The sequence below is a fragment of the Agelaius phoeniceus genome, chromosome 1 (assembly GCF_051311805.1).
Source record: "Agelaius phoeniceus isolate bAgePho1 chromosome 1, bAgePho1.hap1, whole genome shotgun sequence".
Classification (NCBI taxonomy): Eukaryota; Metazoa; Chordata; class Aves; order Passeriformes; family Icteridae; genus Agelaius; species Agelaius phoeniceus.
In genome coordinates, this window is record NC_135265.1 from 1,537,089 (window position 1) to 1,558,382 (window position 21,294).

At 48.0% G+C, this 21,294-nt stretch overlaps 1 protein-coding gene across 3 annotated transcripts in view; it reads left to right on the forward strand.

The window, feature by feature from the left end:
* Positions 1–21,294, forward strand: part of ALS2CL (ALS2 C-terminal like) — a 48,313-nt gene that overhangs the window by 10,116 nt on the left and 16,903 nt on the right. For all 3 annotated transcript variants that reach the window (XM_077182983.1, XM_077183080.1, XM_077183030.1), the window contains exons 7-16: positions 50–169; positions 1,531–1,607; positions 2,154–2,220; positions 2,695–2,891; positions 6,946–7,011; positions 7,898–7,996; positions 8,983–9,141; positions 10,381–10,492; positions 12,031–12,108; positions 15,980–16,098. In XM_077182983.1, coding sequence (XP_077039098.1) covers positions 50–169; positions 1,531–1,607; positions 2,154–2,220; positions 2,695–2,891; positions 6,946–7,011; positions 7,898–7,996; positions 8,983–9,141; positions 10,381–10,492; positions 12,031–12,108; positions 15,980–16,098 — 1,094 coding nt within the window. The remainder of the gene's footprint in view (positions 1–49; positions 170–1,530; positions 1,608–2,153; positions 2,221–2,694; positions 2,892–6,945; positions 7,012–7,897; positions 7,997–8,982; positions 9,142–10,380; positions 10,493–12,030; positions 12,109–15,979; positions 16,099–21,294) is intronic.

A 21,294-nucleotide genomic window follows, 5' to 3' on the forward strand; every position in this document is an offset into this window, starting at 1 on the left:
CTGGAATTCCATGTCCTCTCCCAATCCTGTTTTTTTCCTGCTGCTCCAGGACGTGCTGTGTGTCCCTGAGAGGCGGCTCCTGGAGGACAGCAGGAACCTTCCCATGGCGCCCGGCGCCGCCCGCTCCGAGCGGCTCCTGCTCTTCGATGACGTCCTGGTGCTCATCCAGGTGAGCCTGGGATCCTCCCGGGAAGAGAGCACGGATAAACGGACCTGAAATTCCAGCGGAATGGCAGAAATGACAGGAATTCCCATGGGAATGGTGGTAAAATTCCAGGTTTTTGGTGTTGAACGCACAGCGGAGTTTGGCTGTTAGGAAAGTTGGGAACACTTCGTTTCAGAGCCATCCGTGTGTGGTTGGCTCTGGAAAATAAAGGAAATCTGGGAAGGAGTACAGGACATCCGGAGAACATTTTCCCAGGAAATGTGGATTGTCCACCATCACAGGCACCTTTTGAGTTGTCCACACCCTTTTCCACAGGGAATTTTGGCCCTTGGTTATCCCAAGGGATTTGATGGATCAAGGATAGACATTCCATGAGCTCCCATGCATTGGGATAAACAGGATTTTCCATGTTTGTGCCACGGCTGCAGACATTGGAGGTGGTTTTGGGGCTATTTTAGGAATTTTGGGGTGTGGAGATGCGTTCCCATGAGGGAATTCCAGCTTGGATCGTGCCAGTGGCTGGGATGGGAACATGGGATCAGCAAATCCATGGAATCATCTCCATGTTCAATCCATGATTTCCATCTGTGTCTCACCTGCTGCTGCCGAGCTTTATGGAGGTTTGGGAATTCCAACTGAGTTGGGATTGACCTGGTTGGGAATTTTGATGTCCCTTCCTTTTCTGGTCTCCCATATCTGGGAAAACACTGTGGAATTCCTTGGAAAACTCCATCCCTTCAGGCAGCAACTCTGTGTGAACACCCGGATGTGAGGCAGGGAGAGGAGATGAGAAATTAAAATTTTCCTCTTATTCCAATCGTTGGAGTTTGTTTTGTTCGGGTGCTGCTGATCCCGAAAATGGCTCCTTAAATTTGGGATTTCTGGGATACTTTTGGTGGTGCCACCTGGAGTCCAAATCCGAAATAAATCCCAGAATGGATTGGATGGAAAGGGAGCTCAAAGATGATCCATTCCCACTCCATTCCATGGTTCCAGGCTGCTTTAAGCCTTGTCCAGCCTTTCCTTGGATACTTCCAGGGATGAGCAACCAAAAATCTCTGGGAATATTGGCTGGAATGATTTGGGAATGTTGCCATGTGATAGGGAAGGAATTCCTGTGGAGATCAGGGTCATGTGGGAGTGTTTTACTCCTGGATGTGGCCATGGAATTTTGGAAGAGCTTTAGGAGTGTTCAGCTGGGAACTTCCCTCCTTTTCCGGTGGCTTTTCCATGTCCAAGGTCTCTCCTCCCGATGTTGGGTGGATGGACCAAAAAGTTGGGAATTTGTGCTGCCGCTCCAGCTCTGCCATTCCATGGATGTTTCCAGCAATAGCAGGACCATCTTTTCCCATTTTTTTTTCCAGGGAAACAGCTTCCAAAGTTTTGATCTGAAGCTGGTGTGGGTGGATGAAAACTGCGGAGAGAAATCGGCTCCAGGACTGTGAGTGAGAGATTCCCGCTGGGAGTTAAAAAAAAGGAATAAAAATGTTCAGGTTGATGGGAAAATGATCCAAAGCTTTGTCCCAAGTCCTTTCTGAGCCATGGGGTTGGGATATGGATAATGGGATCTCACCAGCTTGGAATTTGCTACCTGATTGAAATCCCAGGATTTCTGAGGTTGGAAAGGCTCTCCAGGATTATCTAATCCAACCTGTGTCCCATCTCCACCTTGTCCCCAGCCCAGAATTCCTTGGACAGCTCCAGGGATGGGCCCTCCAAACCTCCCTGGGCAATTCCAATGCCTGGCCATGTTTTCCATTAAAAAATTCCTGCTGGTGTCCAAACTGACCCTCCCCTGGCGCAACCTGAGGCTGTTCCCTCTCATCCTCTTCACTGCCAATGAATCCCAAAATTCTTAAATCCAGACCTGGAGAACTTGAGATCTCTCCAGAAGAACCACCTGGGAAAGCACCAGGATCCCCAGGAGGGGAATGGGAAGAGCTGATGGATTGGGAATTGTGTTTTCCATCCTTTTTTTCCCTCCCAGGCACAGCCTACGCATCACAACCCCGGAAGAGACGTTCATCCTCTCCACCAAGGACCCTCAGATGAAGGTCAGGCTTTGGGGTATTCCCATCTCTTTATTATTTAAAACTGGATAATGATTCTGGTGAGGGTGGGATGGGATTTTTGGCTCCCTTTTCCAACAGAATCCTGGATTAGATGGCCAGAGGTGGCTCAGAGTTGATGGCTGGTGAGGAATGTTGGTGGGAACCCATCGGTTTCCTACTGCTTTGCCTGAAGAACAGGCCTATCCCATAGGCAAATCAACTTGAAATTTGTATTTATTTATTTTTTTTTTTCATATCCAAGTGGAATTTTTCCCTCTTTTTTTAACATCCAAGTGGAGATTCCTCCCTCACAGCTGTTGTGCCTTGCTGCAGTATCCACCTTCCAGGAGGAGAACCCCTGTGGAAGCTGCAGATGGGCTTTGACGGGAACCCGCAAGCTCCCCGCTGCTTTCCCGGGGCTGTCTCCGGTTGGTTTTCCAGGGGTTTGTGCTCATTCCCCGTTCCCCGTGCCCACAGGCCGTGTGGAGGTGGAAGCTGGAGCAGGCCGTGCGCCAGGCGCTGAACGGGAAGCGGGATTTCCCTCTCTGGGGCCGCAGCGGGGAGGGCAGCGAGGCCCCGTCCCGCCGCTTCTTCACCTACGTCTTCCGCATGGAGGGACGGCTCCGCGGGGCCACCTACGAGGGAGAGTGGCTCTGGGGGAAGCCCCATGGCAAGTAAGGAACCTCCTGGGCTCCTTCTCCAGGTGGGGGAAGAGAGTTGGGAAGCGCTGGTTTGGAGTTTCTGTGAAGGCTGGGAGAGATCTCCAGGTCACTCATGAGGGGGCTGCTCCTTTTCTGGGCAGGCTCAGAGTAACCACCTATGAGGGCGAGAAGCACTAGGAAGGAACCTTTTAGGCCTCTTTTCCAAGTGGGAATAACGTTGGAAGTGCTGGTTTGGAGTTTTTGTGAAGGTTGGGAAAGATTTCCAAGGTCAGCCCAAACCTCTCCAGGTCACTCATGAAGGGGCTGCTCCTTTTCTGGATGGGCTCAGGGGAACCACCTACGAGGGCAAATGGCACTGGGGGAAGCCCCATGGCAAGTAAGGAACCTTTTGGGCCTCTTTTCCAAGCGGGAATAACGTTGGAAGTGCTGGTTTGGAGTTTCCGTGAAGGCTGGGAATGATCTCCAAGGTCAACCCAAACCTCTCCAGGTCACTCATGAGGGGGCTGCTCCTTTTCTGGGCAGGCTCAGGGGGGCCACCTATGAGGGCAAGTGGCTCTGGGAAGGAACCTTTTAGGTCACTTTTCCAAGCGGGAATAAGGTTGGAAGTGCTGGTTTGGAGTTTCTGTGGAGGTTGGGAAGGATCTCCAAGGTCAGCCCAAACCTCTCCAGGTCACTCAAACAGATCATGAAGGGGCTGCTCCTTTTCTGGGCAGGCTCAGAGTGGCCACACCCGTGAGGGCGAGTGGCTCTTGGGGAAGCTCCATGGCAAGTAAGGAACCTTTTGGGCACCTTTTCCAAGCGGGAATAAGGTTGGAAGTGCTGGTTTGGCATTTCCGTGAAGGCTGGGAATGATCTCCAAGGTCACTCAACCACCTCAGCACGGGTCTGCTCCTTTTTTGGGCACTTCCAGGGTGGGAATAAGGTCAAAATTTGATCCTTAATGATGCTGTGGATGTGAATCCAGGCCCGGCTCTCTGATTCCTGCCTCACTCATTCCCAGAGGGAATTCTGGCCTGGAGAGCAGGTTTAGCAAAGCCTGAGTTCTAAAACTTGGGATTTTTTGTGGGCGTCTCATTGGTGGTTTATGGATTAAATCCTGAAGGCTGCCCCAGAAACGTGATGTTGGTCACCCTGAAGCTACACGAGCTGGTGCCTCTACTTAGGATTTAGGCTTGGCCTAAAATCGAGGTCTCAGCCTGGGATATGAAAATCTCACCCTCGTGATGAGGAAAATCCCCAATAAAAACCCTTTGGGGAGAATTTTATTTATATATTTTATTTATATTTGTTTTATTTTATTCTCCACCAGCAAAATCTCTTTGAACTTTATCCAAACTTGAAACATCCAAACTTTTATCCCAGGAATTAAGAAAAACTTAAATCCAAAAGGAGCTCAGGTGGGAATATTGGGAACTGTTCAGTAAATCCAAGTTTAAGCGAGGGGATGTCTGTAAATCAAAGGTTCCCGACCAAAATTTCTTGGACATAGGATAGAGAACACTCTGGTTATTTTGGGGAAGAAACCTGGAATGTGACCAAGCTCCTCAGCCACCAAAACATTGGGAAATTTTATTTCCCATGAGTTTTACACAGTTTGCTCTGGAAGCAAAAAGGATGGAGAGAGACTCACTTTGAGAGAGCCTTAAAACGATGAAAGAATCCAGAATATAAATGGCTTGGAAGGGATTTGGATCCAGTTCCAGCCCCAAGTCCAAAACTGAATCCTGAATATTTCATGGAAGAGATCGTGCCGAGCCCTGGAACAGCATCAAAGGAGAGTTCAGGGCAGGAGACCTTTGGGTCATCCCCACCTTCCCTCCCTCAAAACCATCTCCAGGATTTTGTTCCCTCCTGCCTCAGGGCTGGAAAACTGGAATTAATCCAAACCTCTCCTGCCCCATGGAGTGACTCGGGTGAGGCATCCCAGGAAATTTCTGGCAGAATTCAGGAACTTCAGGCATTCGATTCCTTGGATTTGAGTTCCCTTCCCACTCCTGGAATTCCTCTGCTGTGATTTTACTGCTGGAAGGTTCCAGAGCAGCATCCTGGCCTTGGTGGCCGCTCTGGGGTTTCCGAGGGAGGAGCACGGGAGCGGAGCTGTGGGAGTGGGAATTTGGGCTCTTTGGCAAAAACACCAGTGCTCTCCACTGGCTGTCCTGGAATTCCAGAGTCCTCCAGTGCCTGTCCTGGAATTTCAGGTGACCTGGGCTGGGAGAAGGCCAGACTCCCACTCAGATGTGGCTTGAACATCCTTGTGCCCGGAGCAGACAGGAAATTAGGGAATATCCTGAGTGGGAAGGGCTCACAGGGATCAAGCCCTGTACAGATCCCAACAACCCCACCCTGTCCAAACTCCTGGAGCAGCCTTGGGAATGTGCCCATTCCTTGGGGAATGTTCAGTGCCCGACACCCTCGGGGGGAAGAACTTTTCCCTAAAATCCAACCTCAACCTGGCCCAGCTCCAGCTGTTCCCTCACCCCTTTGGCTGCTCCCCTTTCCCCACTCAGACCCACAAAGCCAAAGGAGATTTCAATTTAAATTAAAATTAAAATTAAAATATTGAAATTGCCAACACATCCAACCAATCCTCTGGAAAACTTGGAAAAGAGCCACTCTCGTGGAGGTGTTTGAAACAACAACCTGGGTGAAAGTCAAACAACCCCCTCACGGTTTTGGTGTTGCGCCATCCCCTGGCAAACCAACCCAGAGGAGGTTTGGATTAAATGTTGGGAAAGAATTCCTGGCTGGGAGGGTGGGGAGGGGCTGGGATGGAATTCCCAGAGCAGCTGTGGCTGCCCCTGGATCCCTGGAATGTCCAAGGCCCGGCTGGAGCACCCTGGGAGAGAGGGAAATGTCTCTGGCATGGGGTTGGAACTGGATGTTCTTTAGGATCCCATCCGACCCCAAAAATTCCAGGTTTCCATGATTTTGAATTGTTCCAGTTGGGATTTTGAGGTAAAACAGATGAGCTTGGCATCAGTGTGGAGGGAAAATATTCCACCATTCCTGAGGGATTCCAAAGCCTTGACCCCCAGCTCCAGAAAGAGCTCAGAATTCCTCAAATCCCTGATATTTCCTCAACCTAATTCCCTGCTTTTATTCCAAGCTCAAGATCCATTTAAGCTCAATTTGGGAAGGAATTTCTGGCTGGGATGGGATTCCCAGAGCAGCCGTGGCTGCCCCTGGATCCCTGGCAGTGCCCAAGGCCAGGTTGGACACTTGGATCCCCCTGGGACAGTGGGAGGTGTCCCTGCCCATGGGATGAGATGATCTTGAAGGTCCTTCCAAGCCAAAGCATTCCAGGATTTTGTAATTCCATTGTGTCCGGCTGGGGAATGTGCAGGGATGCGATTTTCTGGGATGAGGCCGGAATTAAAGCTCTCAGTGGGTGTGGGTGGAGCGGGATTCCGGGAGGGAGGGAAATCGCTCCGGAGCCGGGCGCGGCCGGGCAGGAATTTCCCTGGCATTGCCCATTCCCGGCTCTCCTTGCTGTGGGATCTCCTCCTGGAATCACTTTTCCAGCCCCCACAAAACATGGGATGATCGATCCCTTGGGAATGGTTTCCCTCTGTGCTTTCCCGGTGGCTGAGCCGCTGGAATTCCAGGCTGTGGTGTCACCGTGTCCACGGGGATGGGCCAGGCAGGAGCTCCCGTTGGATCAATCCCTGTAATTAATTCAGGATCAGGTGCAAGGTCCTAAAGGCACGAGGCAGCACCTCCAGAAAATACTTTTGGGATTAGGGAATGGAATGGATTCTTCCCACTCAGCCCAGAGCAGGAAAACATTATGGGATTAAATCCTCCTGCTGGAAACCAAGGCCTGGGGCTGCCTTTTGTGTCTCTGCCCTCCGAGGAATATTTTGGATATTTGGCATAAATTCTGGGAATGGTTTGGGTCAGAAAGAACTTTGGGAAAAATCCAATTCCACTCCCCTGCCACGGGCACCTTCCACAGGACTCCAAGCTCCATCTAAGGCGGCCTAAATATTTAGGCTGGGCTTTAGCAGGTGCTGTTCCATCTGGGAATGTTGTGATGTCCCTTGTGAGAGAATTCCTTGGGTTCCAGGGGGACGCTGAAGTGGAGCGATGGACGCAACTACGTCGGGGATTTCCAGGAGGGCCTGGAGCACGGGTAAGCCTTGGAAAACGGGATATTCCCTGTTTTGAAAAGAAAAACAGGGAATGGTTCCTGCCAGAGGTTGGAGCCTGAAGGGAGGGGACTGACACTGACTGATCCCGGGGCTGGAATTTGATCCCGGATTCCAAAATCTGTGGGATTTTTTTTCCTAGGGAGTGTCTTAAAGTTATTTTTAGGTCTCTTTAAAACCTTAAATGAGTTTTTCCTCATGATTTAAGAAAGCAATCCATGAAATTCAAGTATTATTTATCTCAATTTTATTGGAAATAGGACTTTAGGATTCCTCATTTTTCCAAGGGAGAAAAAAATATATCCTGAGCGCTTTGTGTTGGGAATCCCAGAACGTTTAACTCAGCCCCTAAAATGGGAAAGGGGGAAAGAGGGGGAAAACAGCACTGAAAGAAACTCTGGAGAAGGAAGGATCAGGATCTGGGAATGCAGCTCCCAAAGGGATGAGCTTTCCTTTGGTCCAGTGGCACCTGGGAGAAGTGTCCCAGGTAGGGCTGATCCAAGCACATAAACGTTGGGAATTTGGACAATCCTTGGTTTTTTGAACTTCATCCGCTACAATGGAGTTGCTGCTGTCAGTGCAGACATTTCCATCCAGCTGGAACCTGATCCCAAATCCCAAAATCCATGGGAAATTTATTCCTAGGAAGTGTCTCAAAGTTATTTTTAGATCCTTTAACAAATCTCACTTAAATGAGGAGTTTTACAGGAGAAACCCAATCCCATGGAATTCAAATTGGTTTTTAAACTTCATCCACTGCAATGGAATTGCCATTTTTCCACGTTGACTTTTTTTTCCACGTTGACTTTGTTTTCCACGTTGATTTTTTTTCTTTTTCCCATGCTGACCTTTCCGCTGTGCCCCCGGCAGGTTTGGGATCTGCCTGGTGCCGCGGCGCTCCGAGGATCGCTATGACTGCTACAAGTGCCACTGGCACCAGGGCAAGATGAGGGGCTACGGAATCTGTGAGTAAGTAAAATCCAGGGCGGGTTCCAGGGGTTTGGAGTGGGAAATGTTCCCTGAAATCTTTGCGGCCTGGTCTGGAAACGCTTTGTGGGTGTTTAGAATTCCAGAATTGTTTGGGAGCTTAAGGATGACGCCATTCCATGGGCAGGGACACCTCCTGCTGTCCCAGGCTGCTCCAGCCTTTCCTTGGGCATTCCAGGGATCCAGGGGCAGTCACAGCTGCTCTGGGAATCCCATCCCAGCCCCTCCCCACCCTCCCAGCCAGGAATTCCCAATTCCCAATCTCCCATCCATCCCTGCCCTCTGGCACTGGGAGCCATTCCCTGTGTCCTGTCCCTCCATCCCTTGTCCCCAGTCCCTCTCCAGCTCTCCTGGAGCCCCTCCAGGCCCTGGAAGTGGCTCTGAGGTTTCCCTGGAATTTTCTCCTCCGAAGTCACCCCAAATGCTTTGGCTGCTGGGAACACTGGGCTGCCCCTGGTTCCTGCTCATCCCTATCCCTGATTTCTCATGCCAAGTAGGACAGACCCAACATTCCAGCTGGGATAGGCCTGTCCTCCAGCCTGGATGTTCTGCTCCTTCGTTTCTCTCGGAGCTGCTCTTCCCAGAGGGACCAATCCAGGGAAGGGCTGGTGGCCACCACAAAGAGCTGGATCCAGGCTTGGCCTCCTTCCTATGGATCCGATTTTCCAGCCTGGATTCACCAGAGCTTCCTGTGCCCAGGCTGGTGAGAGGTCAAGGCCTGAGTGGCCTCTCCCAGGACAGCTCCAAGCCCATGTGTTGAGTCCTTGGATAATTTGGGAAGCTCTGGAATGTCTGGTTTGAGGGATGCACATTCCTAACAGCAAACAAGGATCCAAATTCAGCACTGTCAGAAAAATCTTTGGAATATTTCGAGATGGACGAGCCGGGTCTCCTTGCTTCCCTGGTTTTCTACTCCAGGAGTAGCTGTCAGATATTCCCAGGCTGGAATTCCATCCCTCTTCCTGCAGGTATGGGAATGACCTGGTCTACAAGGGCTACTTCAAGGACAGCGTGCGCCAAGGCTTTGGGATCCTGGAGAACTTCTCGGCTGAGCATCCCTTCAAATACACGGGACAGTGGGAAAACGACAGAAAGAACGGATACGGAGTCTGGGAGGACAAGGAGAGGTAAAGGTGGGATGGATCTCAGGTGTGGGACTGCTGAACTTGCAGGCAGCCCCGACAAGGGAACAGACGAGAATCTCGACTCCCCGTGTTTCAGAAGGCTGATTTATTATTTTATGATCTATATATTATATTATATTAAAAGAAAATGATGTATTAAAAATACACTAAAATAACAGGAGAAAGGCTGGCAAGGAATAGAAAGGAATGGCAATAAAATCCTGTGACTGCTCGCAGCCTCGGCACAGGTGGGGCTGTCTGTGGGAAATGCAGCACTCAATATGAGTGATCAGCAAGCCTCGAACTTTATTGATGGTTCACACATATTAATATTGGTGTTAATGAGGCTCATACATATTGCAAAGCTGAGCTCATTATTGGTTAATTACTTATCGGCCAACCACGCCTACTTCTATATTCTTATGGTTATTTTGTTACTGCTTCTACATTCTTGTGGTTATTCTGCTGAAACTATCCTCATATTTTTGGCAAGAGATCCTCTCCTCTCTCCTGTTGCTGCACCAAGGGCACAATGTCCTTGTCAGTGGTTGGACACTGACTGCTGAATCCCAGATTTGCCTCCTTGTTCCTTATCCAGCGGTATCATGTCTGTGTGCCCTTTCTCAGCCAGCCAGCTGCCCACAAGGCTCTCCACACTTCCCCTGTTTTTCTGTTGGACAAGCGTGGTCTGGTTAAACGCAGCAGATACCATCCTTTGCACCGTGTTCTGTAGGCACGCGCAAAAACCACGGCAAAATTAATACTCCCAACAGAGCCATAATGCCCACTATCATGCTGGCCTTAACAAGTGCGGAGAGCTTTGTTTTGCCAAAAATACAAGGATAGTTTCAGCAGAATAACCCCAGCTGTCGTTGGTCGTCAGGTAAAAACAGTTTCACACGCTGGGTAAAGGATTCTCAAAGTCACATTCCAAAACATGGAGAAGCTGAAGCTTCCCAGCTTCTCAGGAGAAAAGATCCTGGTGAAAGGATTTTTCATAGAATGTGTCCATGACATGAGACAGCTTTGGGTTTGGTGGGATAAACCCTGGAGATTTGGGATGGATGAGGGGGGGGATGTAAGGCTTGAATTCCTTGGAAAACATTCCCGGAGCTCGGTTTGTGTGGGACATCCAGCCTGGAGCGATGTGTCAGGAAAAATCACCCTGGGCAGGACAAAGCCGATGGATTGAGAGCTGGGAAAACGGAAAAATCCGTGACCTGGGATTTGCTTGCATTGCAGAGGGGAGAGGTACATCGGGATGTGGTTGGATGACCACAGACATGGAGAAGGCATCGTGGTGACCCAGTCAGGGCTCTGCTACCAGAGGACATTCCATGTGGACAAAATGGTGGTGAGTCCGAGATTCCCGTGGAATCTGGGAATCCCTGGGATGGGGAATCCACCGCCGAGGGCGGGACTGAGGTTTCATCCCCGAATTCATCCCGGAGGACACGGAGGGTTGGAGATCAGGGAGAGGTTCTGCTCCCAGTGGGTGCTCAGGATGGACATTCCCAAGGGAATGGGCACATTCCAAAGGCTGCCAGAGCTCCAGGAATGTTTGGAAAACTCTCCAGGAAAGGATGGGATTGTTGGGATCTCTGTGCAGGGCAGGGGTTGGATTTGGATCCTTGTGGGCCCTTCAGGATTTTCCATGATTTTCATGGTTTGGAAGAGCAAGGTCTTGGTTAAGTCTTGTTTCATTCTCCCCTTCCAGAGGGATTTTTGGGATATTGGGGAGGAATTCCTGGATTGGAGGGGTTGGGATGGAATTCCCAGAGATTTGTGGCAGCCCCTGGGTCCCTGGAAGTGTCCAAGGACAGGTTGGAGCACCCTGGGATAGTGGGAGATCCCTGCCCATGGATCCTGAAAGTCCCTTGTAACCCGAGCCATTCCAAGAATTCCATAACATTCCATATTTCCTGGAAATCATGAAACCCTTACTTTTCCAGTGGCAATTCACCTGTCCAGTCCATGGGACGTTGGGAATTTGGTGGGAAAGCAAAGGGAATTGGTACTGGAATAAAAACATCCTTAAGAAAAACCAACCCTAAAAAAAACCCAACAACCCCATTCCCACTTCCCGAATCAGGGAAAAATAGTTTTTATTGGGTTTTATGGACATTTTTGATTGAGGTTTTGGGATTTTTTTTTTCCTTTTTGGGAGTTTTTTATTGGGTTTTATGCAACATTTTAATGGAGTTTTTGGGATTTTTTTTCTCCTTTTTTTTGGTTATTTATTGGGCTTTATGGGACATTTTTGGTTGAATTTTTTTTGGGGTGTTTTCATTCCAGAGGAAAATATTCCAGCTCTGGAAGTGATCCCAGTTGGTTTGGGGATGAAGAAACCTTTGGGTTTAAACTATGGAATAAATCCCAGTGGACAGAAAATTCCCTATGGACAGGAATTATTCCCTGGAATAATTTCCCATGGAATGGGCCTATTCCCAACACTGCCAAAGCTCTGGGATTTTCCAGGGATTCTTGGGATGCCTCCTGTGCCAGGACTTGGATTTTGATCCTTCTGGATCCCTTTCCCACAGGGAATTCCACACAGTTGCCGTTTTCTTGGAATCATTTCCCAAAGAATTCCCTAAAATATCCCAGGATTGGGAGCACCACGAGTTTGACTCTGTGGCAATCCTTGGTGGCTTTTCCTGGTTTTTTGTTCCTTTTCCATAGAAAATCCATGGAATAATTTTATTGTTCCGAGTTTCCTGACCTCCCTCTCTGTGGGTTTTCCCTGGAGCTTCCCCCAAACATTGAAAGATGATGTTTGGCTTTAAAAAAAAAATAAATCTTGGAATCTGCATCCCATCAATTTTTCTGGGATCAATTGGACCGGGTGGGAAGTTAATTCCATGAATTCCTGACCTTTCCTTTCATCCCAAGGGCTCAGGAATTTTGCTCCTGGAAGACGACTCCGTCTACGAAGGGAACTTCACGGAGGAGCTGACATTTGTTGGAAAGGTTGGAATTTCCTCCCTCTTCTCCGGGAATTTTCCATGGATTCATCTCCCAACTTTATTCCTTCCTGCTCCGCTTCCCCCAGCTTCCTATAAAACCCCCATTTTCCAAATTTCTGGAATGTTTAGCACAGAAGGAAAGCTGCAGCTGGAGATTTTGGGAATTTTGAGAAGAATTTGGCATTTTCATGTTTTGTTTACTTCAGGTTTGGTTGGTTTGGGTTTTTTGGGTTGAGTTTTTGGGGTTTATTTTCTTGGGTTTTTCAGGACACTTCTGCTTGAGGCTTTGGGATATTTTTTACTCTTTTTTGATTTTTTTTATTGGATTTATGGGACACATTTATTTGAGTTTTCTGGGTTTTTTTGTTGGATTTTTTTGGGTTTTGTGGGACATTTTTGGTTGAGTTTATGGGATTTTTTGAAGGGGTTTTATGGGACATTTTTGGTTGAGGTTTTGGGGTTTTTTCTCTCTTTTTTTTTTTAGGTTTTTAAATTGGGTTTTAAAAGGACATTTTTGATTGAGTTATTGGGGTTTTTTGGTTGGGTTTTCATTGGGTTTTATGGGACATTTTTGGTTGAGTTTTTTTTTGTTGTTGTGTTTTTTTTGGTTTTTTTTTTTCCCTTGGGTTTTATTAGGGTTTTATGAGACACATTTGGTTGAGTTTTTGGGATTTTTTTTTTCTTTTTTTGGGGGGGGTTTGTTGGGTCTTATGGGATATTTTTGATTGAGTTATTGGAGTTTCTTTATTGGGTTTTGATTGGGTTTTAAGGGACATTTTTAGTTGAGTTTTTGGGATTTTTTGGGGGGGGGGGTTTGGGGGGTTTTTAGTTGGGTTTTATGGGACATTTTTGGTTGACGTTTTGGGGTTTTTTCTCTCTTTTTTTAGGTTTTTAAATTGGGTTTTAAATGGACATTTTTGATTGAGTTATTGGGTTTTTTGGTTGGGTTTTCATTGGGTTTTATGGGACATTTTTGGTTGAGTTTTTGTTTTTTGTGGGTTTTTTTTTCCCTTGGGTTTTATTAGGGTGTTACGAGACACATTTGGTTGAGTTTCTGGGATTTTTTTTTTTCTTTTTTTGGGGGGTTTTGTTGGGTTTTATGGGATATTTTTGATTGAGTTATTGGAGTTTTTTTATTGGGTTTTGATTGGGTTTTAAGGGACATTTTTAGTTGAGTTTTTGGGATTTTTTGGGGGGGGGTTTGGGGGGTTTTTAGTTGGGTTTTATGGGACATTTTTGGTTGACGTTTTGGGGTTTTTTCTCTCTTTTTTTTAGGTTTTTAAATTGGGTTTTAAAAGGACATTTTTGATTGAGTTATTGGGGTTTTTTGGTTGGGTTTTCATTGGGTTTTATGGGACATTTTTGGTTGAGTTTTTTTTTTGTTGTTGTGGTTTTTTTGTTTTTTTTTTTTTCCCTTGGGTTTTATTAGGGTGTTACGAGACATATTTGGTTGAGTTTTTGGGATTTTTTTTTTCTTTTGTTTTGGGGGTTTTGTTGGGTTTTATGGGATATTTTTGATTGAGTTATTGGAGTTTTTTTATTGGGTTTTGATTGGGTTTTAAGGGACATTTTTAGTTGAGTTTTTGGGATTTTTTGGGGGGGAGTTTGGGGGGTTTTTAGTTGGGTTTTATGGGACATTTTTGGTTGACGTTTTGGGGTTTTTTCTCTCTTTTTTTAGGTTTTTAAATTGGGTTTTAAAAGGACATTTTTGATTGAGTTATTGGGGTTTTTTGGTTGGGTTTTCATTGGGTTTTATGGGACATTTTTGGTTGAGTTTTTTTTTTTGTTGTTGTGGTTTTTTTGTTGTTTTTTTTTTTCTTGGGTTTTATTAGGGTGTTACGAGACACATTTGGTTGAGTTTCTGGGATTTTTTTTTTCTTTTTTTGGGGGGTTTTGTTGGGTTTTATGGAATATTTTTGATTGAGTTATTGGAGTTTCTTTATTGGGTTTTGATTGGGTTTTAAGGGACATTTTTAGTTGAGTTTTTGGGATTTTTTGGGGGGGGGTTTGGGGGGTTTTTAGTTGGGTTTTATGGGACATTTTTGGTTGAGTTTTTGGGATTTTTGGGGGGGTTTGGGGGGTTTTTAGTTGGGTTTTATGGGACATTTTTGGTTGAGTTTTTAGTTTGTGGGTTTTTTTTTTTGAGTGTTTTTATCAGGTTTTTTTTTGGGATTTTTGCTGGTTTTTTTGCAGCTTTGCAGCTGCACCTGAGATCCCTTTTTTATTTTTAAAACAAAACCATTCCAGGCTTTGGGGCCACAGGAAATGATGCAGAGCCCGGAGCTGCCGTGACCGAGGCAGCGGAAATTTGGGATTTCGCAATCCGGGCCCTGCCCTGGCACGTCCCAGCTTTTGTGGTTGGATTCCAACAGAAATTCCTGTTCCAAAGGGTTGAGAAAATCCCCAGGGCAGGGAAAACGAGTTTTCCAGAAATCTGGGATGAGCCTGGCAGGAATTCTGGGAGATGGCACAATTAATGCTCATTAATTAATGCTAACGAGCTTTGGCAGCCGAGGAAGAATTTGTCATCACCTTCCTCCTCCAAGGACATTCCAGGCTGAGAAAATGGTGGAGAATCCAAGAATTCCTTGGAATCTGGGAATCCCTGGGAAACCTCTGGGGTGGATTTTGAGGGGTTGGTTCCAGTGCTGGGATATTCTCCCTCCAAAATTCCTGTTTGGATTTCGTGGCAAATCCAGAGAAATCCAGGATTTAGGTGCAGCTGGAATGTGCTTCCCACTTTTCTGGCTGGAATTCCAAGCCAGATTTGGGATATTGAGTTGGATTTCATGTTTGGGATTGGAATAATTCATAGAGAATTGAATGATGGAGAGTGGAATAATAATTGAGAATTTAATTATAAATAGAGAATTTAAAAGGAAAGAATTTAAAAGGAAAGAATTAATAATTGAGACTTTATTAATAGAGAATTTAATAACAAAGAATTTTTTAATAAATAGAGAATTAAATAATAAAGAATTTATATAATAAATAAAGAATTTAAGGATATAAAATGTAATAACTAAATTTAATAACTAAATTTAAAAAATAAAGAATTTAATAACAAAGAATTTAAAAATAAGTAGAAAATTTAATAATAAAGAATTTATGTAATAATAGAGAATTTAATGATAGTTTAATAATAAAGAATTTATATAATAGTGAATTCATATAATAGAGAATTTAATGATCAGCAGAGAATTTATATAATCAATAGAGAATTTAATGATAGAAAATTTATATAATAGAGAATTTGATAATAGAGAATTTAATAACAAACAATTTAATAATAATAGAGAATCGAATAGAGAATTGATGTTAAGAAATTGAAATAAGTATTTTTTTAAATTAAAATTTTAACTTAATTTTTAATTCCAGATTTTTCTGCAGGGAAGGCGCTTCAAAATTTAACAATAAAAGAGAATTTAATAATAAATAGAGAATTCAATAATAAAAATGGAATTTAATGATAGAGAGTTTAATAATAGATGGGAATTTAATAATAGAAAGTTTAATAACAAATAGAGAATTTAACAACAAAGAATTGAATAATGATTGAGAATTGAATATAGAATTGACACAGAGAACTTGAACTAAGTAATTTTTTTAATTTAAAAACTAATAAAATTCATAGTTTTTAATTTAATTTATAATTCTGAATTTTTTCCTCAGAGAAGGCTCTGTGGAATTTAATAATAAAAAGGGAATTGCACAATTAATAGAGAATTTAATAACAAAAAGGGGATTTAATAATAGAGAATTCAATAATAAAAGGGAATTTAATAATAATTGAGAAATAGAAATAAATAGTTTAATTTTTGATTAAAAATGCGTGGAATGCACAATTCTGATTAAATTTGTGACTCTTTCTGCAGGGGAAGCTGTCCCTGGCCAACGGCTTCGTGCTGCAGGGGACGTTCAGCTCGCGGGGCGGCCGCGGCCTCAGCACCCAGGGCGTGCTCAGCACGGCCCCCGAGCCCCACAGGCAGCCGGAGTGAGAGCGGGAACAACAACGGGACCATGGGAACAACGGGATCGTGGGAACAATGGGATCATGGGAACAACGGGATTGTGGGGAACAATGGGATCATGGGAACAATGGGATCATGGGAACAACGGGATTGTGGGGAACAACGGGATCATGGGAACAATGGGGTCATGGGGAATAATGGGATCGTGGGGAACAACGGGGTCCTGGGGAACAATGGGATCATGGGAACAACGGGATCATGGGGAACAACGGGATCGTGGGAACAACGGGATCATGGGAATAACGGGATCGTGGGGAATAACGGGACCATGGGAACAATGGGATCATGGGGAACAACGGGATCATGGGGAATAACGGGACCGTGGGGAACAATGGGATCATGGGGAACAACGGGGCCGTGGGGAACAACGGGACCATGGGAACAATGGGATCGTGGGGAACAACGGGATCATGGGAACAACGGGATCATGGGGAACAACGGGATCGTGGGGAACAACGGGACCACGGGGAACAATGGGGTCATGGGAACAACGGGGCCATGGGGAACAATGGGATCGTGGGGAACAACGGGACCATGGGGAACAACGGGACCATGGGGAACAACGGGGTCCTGGGGAACAATGGGATCATGGGGAATAACGGGATCATGGGGAATAACGGGATCGTGGGGAACAACGGGGCCATGGGAACAATGGGATCATGGGAACAACGGGACCATGGGGAACAATGGGATCATGGGGAACAACGGGACCATGGGGAACAATGGGGTCGTGGGGAACAACGGGATCGTGGGGAACAACAGGATCATGGGGAACAACGGGATCATGGGGAATAATGGGATCCTGGGGAACAACGGGACCATGGGGAACAACGGGACCATGGGGAATAATGGGATCATGGGGAACAACGGGACCATGGGGAATAATGGGATCATGGGGAACAACGGGATCATGGGGAACAACGGGATCGTGGGGAACAACGGGACCATGGGAACAATGGGATCATGGGAACAATGGGATCGTGGGGAACAACGGGGATCGTGGGGAACAACGGGATCATGGGAACAACGGGATCATGGGGAACAATGGGATCATGGGGAACAAGGGGGCCATGGGAACAATGGGACCATTGGGAACAACGGGATCGTGGGGAATAATGGGATCCTGGGGAACAACGGGGCCATGGGAACAATGGGATCATGGGAACAACGGGATCATGGGGAACAACAGGATCGTGGGAACAATGGGACCATGGGGAACAACGGGATCATGGGGAACAATGGGATCATGGGGAACAACAGGATCGTGGGAACAATGGGATCATGGGAACAACGGGATCGTGGGGAACAATGGGGTCCTGGGGAACAACGGGATCATGGGGAACAATGGGACCATGGGGAACAACGGGACCGTGGGGAACAACGGGATCATGGGAACAACAGGACCATGGGGAACAACGGGATCGTGGGGAACAACGGGACCACGGGGAACAATGGGGTCCTGGGGAACAATGGGGTCATGGGAACAACGGGGTCCTGGGGAACAACGGGACCATGGGAACAATGGGATCATGGGGAATAACGGGACCATGGGGAACAACGGGATCATGGGAACAACGGGACCATGGGGAACAACGGGATCATGGGAACAACGGGATCGTGGGGAACAAGGGGACCATGGGGAACAACGGGATCATGGGGAATAATGGGATCCTGGGGAACAACGGGACCGTGGGGAACAACGGGACCGTGGGAACAATGGGATCATGGGAATAACAGGATCCTGGGGAGCAACGGGATCATGGGAACAACGGGACCGTGGGGAACAACGGGGTCCTTGGGAACAACGGGACCATGGGGAATAACGGGGTCATGGGGAACAACGGGACCATGGGAACAACGGGGTCCTGGGGAACAATGGGACCATGGGAACAACGGGGTCCTGGGGAACAACGGGACCATGGGGAACAACGGGGCCATGGGAACAACGGGATCATGGGGAACAACGGGGCCATGGGGAACAACGGGATCGTGGGGAATAATGGGATCCTGGGGAACAACGGGACCGTGGGGAACAACATGGTCCTGGGGAACAAGGGGACCATGGGGAACAACGGGATCATGGGGAATAATGGGATCCTGGAAACAACGGGACCGTGGGGAACAACGGGACCATGGGAACAACGGGATCATGGGGAACAACGGCGCCATGGGGAACAACGGGATCATGGGGAATAACGGGATCATGGGGAACAACGGGATCATGGGGAACAACGGGATCATGGGGAATAATGGGATCCTGGGAACAACGGGACCATGGGGAACAACGGGGCCATGGGGAACAACGGGATCATGGGGAACAACGGGATCATGGGGAACAATGGGGCCATGGGGAACAACGGGATCATGGGGAACAACGGGGTCCTGGGGAACAATGGGGTCATGGGGAGCAATGGGATCATGGGGAACAACGGGACCATGGGGACCAATGGGATCATGGGGAACAACGGGACCATGGGGAACAACGGGACCATGGGAACAACGGGGTCCTGGGGAACAATAGGATCATGGGGAACAACGGGGTCCTTGGGAATGGGGATCCTTGGGGTCCTGGGGAATGGGATCACGGGGAACAACGGGGTCCTGGGGAACAACGGGGTCCTTGGGAATGGGGATCCTTGGGGTCCTGGGGAACGGAGTCTAGGGGACTGGGATCCTGGGGAGTGGGATCCTTGGGGTCCTGGGGAGTGGGGTGCTGGGGAACGGGGTCCTTGGGGTCCTTGGGAACGGGGTCCTGGGGAATGGGATCATGGGGAACAATGGGGTCCTGGGGAACAACGGGATCCTTGGGGTCCTGGGGAACGGGGTTCTGGAGAATGGGGATCCTTGGGGTCCTCAGGATGGGTTCCTGGGGAATGAGGTCCTGGGGAACGGGGATCCTTGGGGTCCTGGGGAACGGGGTCCTGGGGAACAGGGATCCTTGGGGTCCTGGGGAATGAGGATCCTTGGGGTGCCTCGGAACAGGGTCCTGGGGAGTGGAATCCTTGGAGTCCTGGGGAATGGGGTCCTGGGGAAACAGGGTCCTTAGGGTCCTTGGGGTCCTGGGGAATAGGGTCCTTGGGATCCTTGGGAATGGGATCCTTGGGAATGGGGTGCTCAGGAAGGGGATCCTTGGGGTCCTTGGGAATGGGATCCTTGGGATGGGATCCTTGGGAACGGGGTCCTGGGGAACAGGATCCTCAGGAAGGGGATCCGTGGGGTCCTCGGGAATGGGATCCTTGGGATGGGATCCTTGGGAACGGGGTCCTGGGGAACAGGATCCTCAGGAAGGGGATCTTCAGGATGGGATCCTGGGGATGAAACCCTCAGGAACGGGATCCTTGGGATCTTTGGGATGGGATCCTGGGGAACTGGGTTCTGGGGAACAGGGTCCTTGGGAAGGGGATTCTCAGGAATGGGGCCCTGGGGAACGGGGTCCTCGGGATGGGGATCCTTGGGATCCTCTGGAAGGGGATTCCTGGGGTCCTCAGGAACGGGATCCTCGAGATGGGATCCTTGGGAAGGGGATCCTTGGGATCTTGGGGAACGGGGTCCTCAGGATGAGATCCTGGGGAACAGGGTCCTTGGGATGGGATCCTAAGGAGGGGGTCCTCGGAAACGGGATTCTGGGGAATGGGATCCTTGGGAATGGGATCCTCAGGAACGTGATCCTTGGGGTCCTCGGGAACAGGATCCTCGAGAAGAGATCCTGAGAATGGGATCCTTGGGATCCTGGGGAATGGGATCCACAGGAACAGGGTCTTTGGAATGGGATCCTTGGGATGGGGTCCTTGGGAAGAGGATTCTTGGGAACGGGGCCTTGGGAACGGGGTCCTGGGGATGGGATCCTCGGGAAGGGAGGCCATGGGAATGCTCCGCATCCAGCCCCGCAGGAATTCCTGGGAATTGATCCCAGTGTGGATTTATGGGCAACGGGACAGGGAGGGATGGAGCCCGGGGGGTTCAGTGCGGTGGGAGGCAGGGATGGATATTGGACTGAAATCCTGGGATTAATTCCATGTGGGAATGAGGGAGTGGATGCTGGACTGCAATCCTGGGATTAATTCCATGTGGGAATGAGGGAGTGGATGCTGGACTGCAATCCTGGGATTAATTCCATGTGGGAAGCAGGGATGGATTTTTTTAGTGCCATCCTGGGATTCTGATGCAGTTAATTCCGTAGAGAAGCAGGAATGGATGCCTTCCTGAAATCCTGGAATTGGGGTTAATTCCATAGGGAAGCAGGGATGGATGTTGGACTGAAATGCTGGAATTGGGGTTAATTCCAATAGGGAAGCAGGGAATTGATGTTGGACTGCAGTCCTGGGATTTTTGTGGAATTAATTCCCATTGGGAAGGAGGAATGGATGTTTTGATGCTCTCCAGCCCAAATTCCCCCCAAATCCCAGTTCCCCTCCCAAATCCCAGTTCAATTCCATCTTTTTTCCCCTCTAAAATATTCCCAGTTACTCAGAGCATCTGTGGGATGGAAATTCCTTTTCCCTGAGCTATCCAGGCGGGAGCAGCTCCTGGGAGTGGTCGCTCAACTCTTTTCCAGCTTTTCTGCAGGAATTCTGAGGAGATCAAGAATCTTAAATAGGAATATTTAGGAGTATCCAGCAGTGAATGGAGCAGGAAATCAAAAATTCCGGATTATTTGTGTCCCACGCATCTGGAATTTTTTTCCCCCAAAGGATTTTTGTTGTCAGGACAAGAGACTTGAAGGGTTTTTATGGAATTCCCATTTAGGAATTCCCATTTATGGAATCCATTTAGGATTATCTGGGAATGGTTTTGGTGGGAATGGAGCTTAAGGATGATCCCATTCCATGGATTCTCCCACTATCCCAGGTGGATCCAAGCTGGCCTTGGACGCTTCCAGGGATCCAGGAGCAGCCACAGATTCTTTGGGAATTCCATCCCAGCCAGGAATTCCTTCCCAAAATCCCATCTAAATCCCCATTTTTCCAATGGGAAGCCATTCCCTGTGACCTGTCCCTCCATCCCTTGTCCCAAGTCCCTCTCCAGCTCTCCTGGAGCCCCTGGAATTTTCCCTTCTCCAGGAAAACATTCCCAGCTCTCCCCGCCCTGTGTTTCCATCAAATCCCAGAGAACGTTCCCATATTTGAGGGGGAAATCCGCAAGAATTTGGGAAGACCATG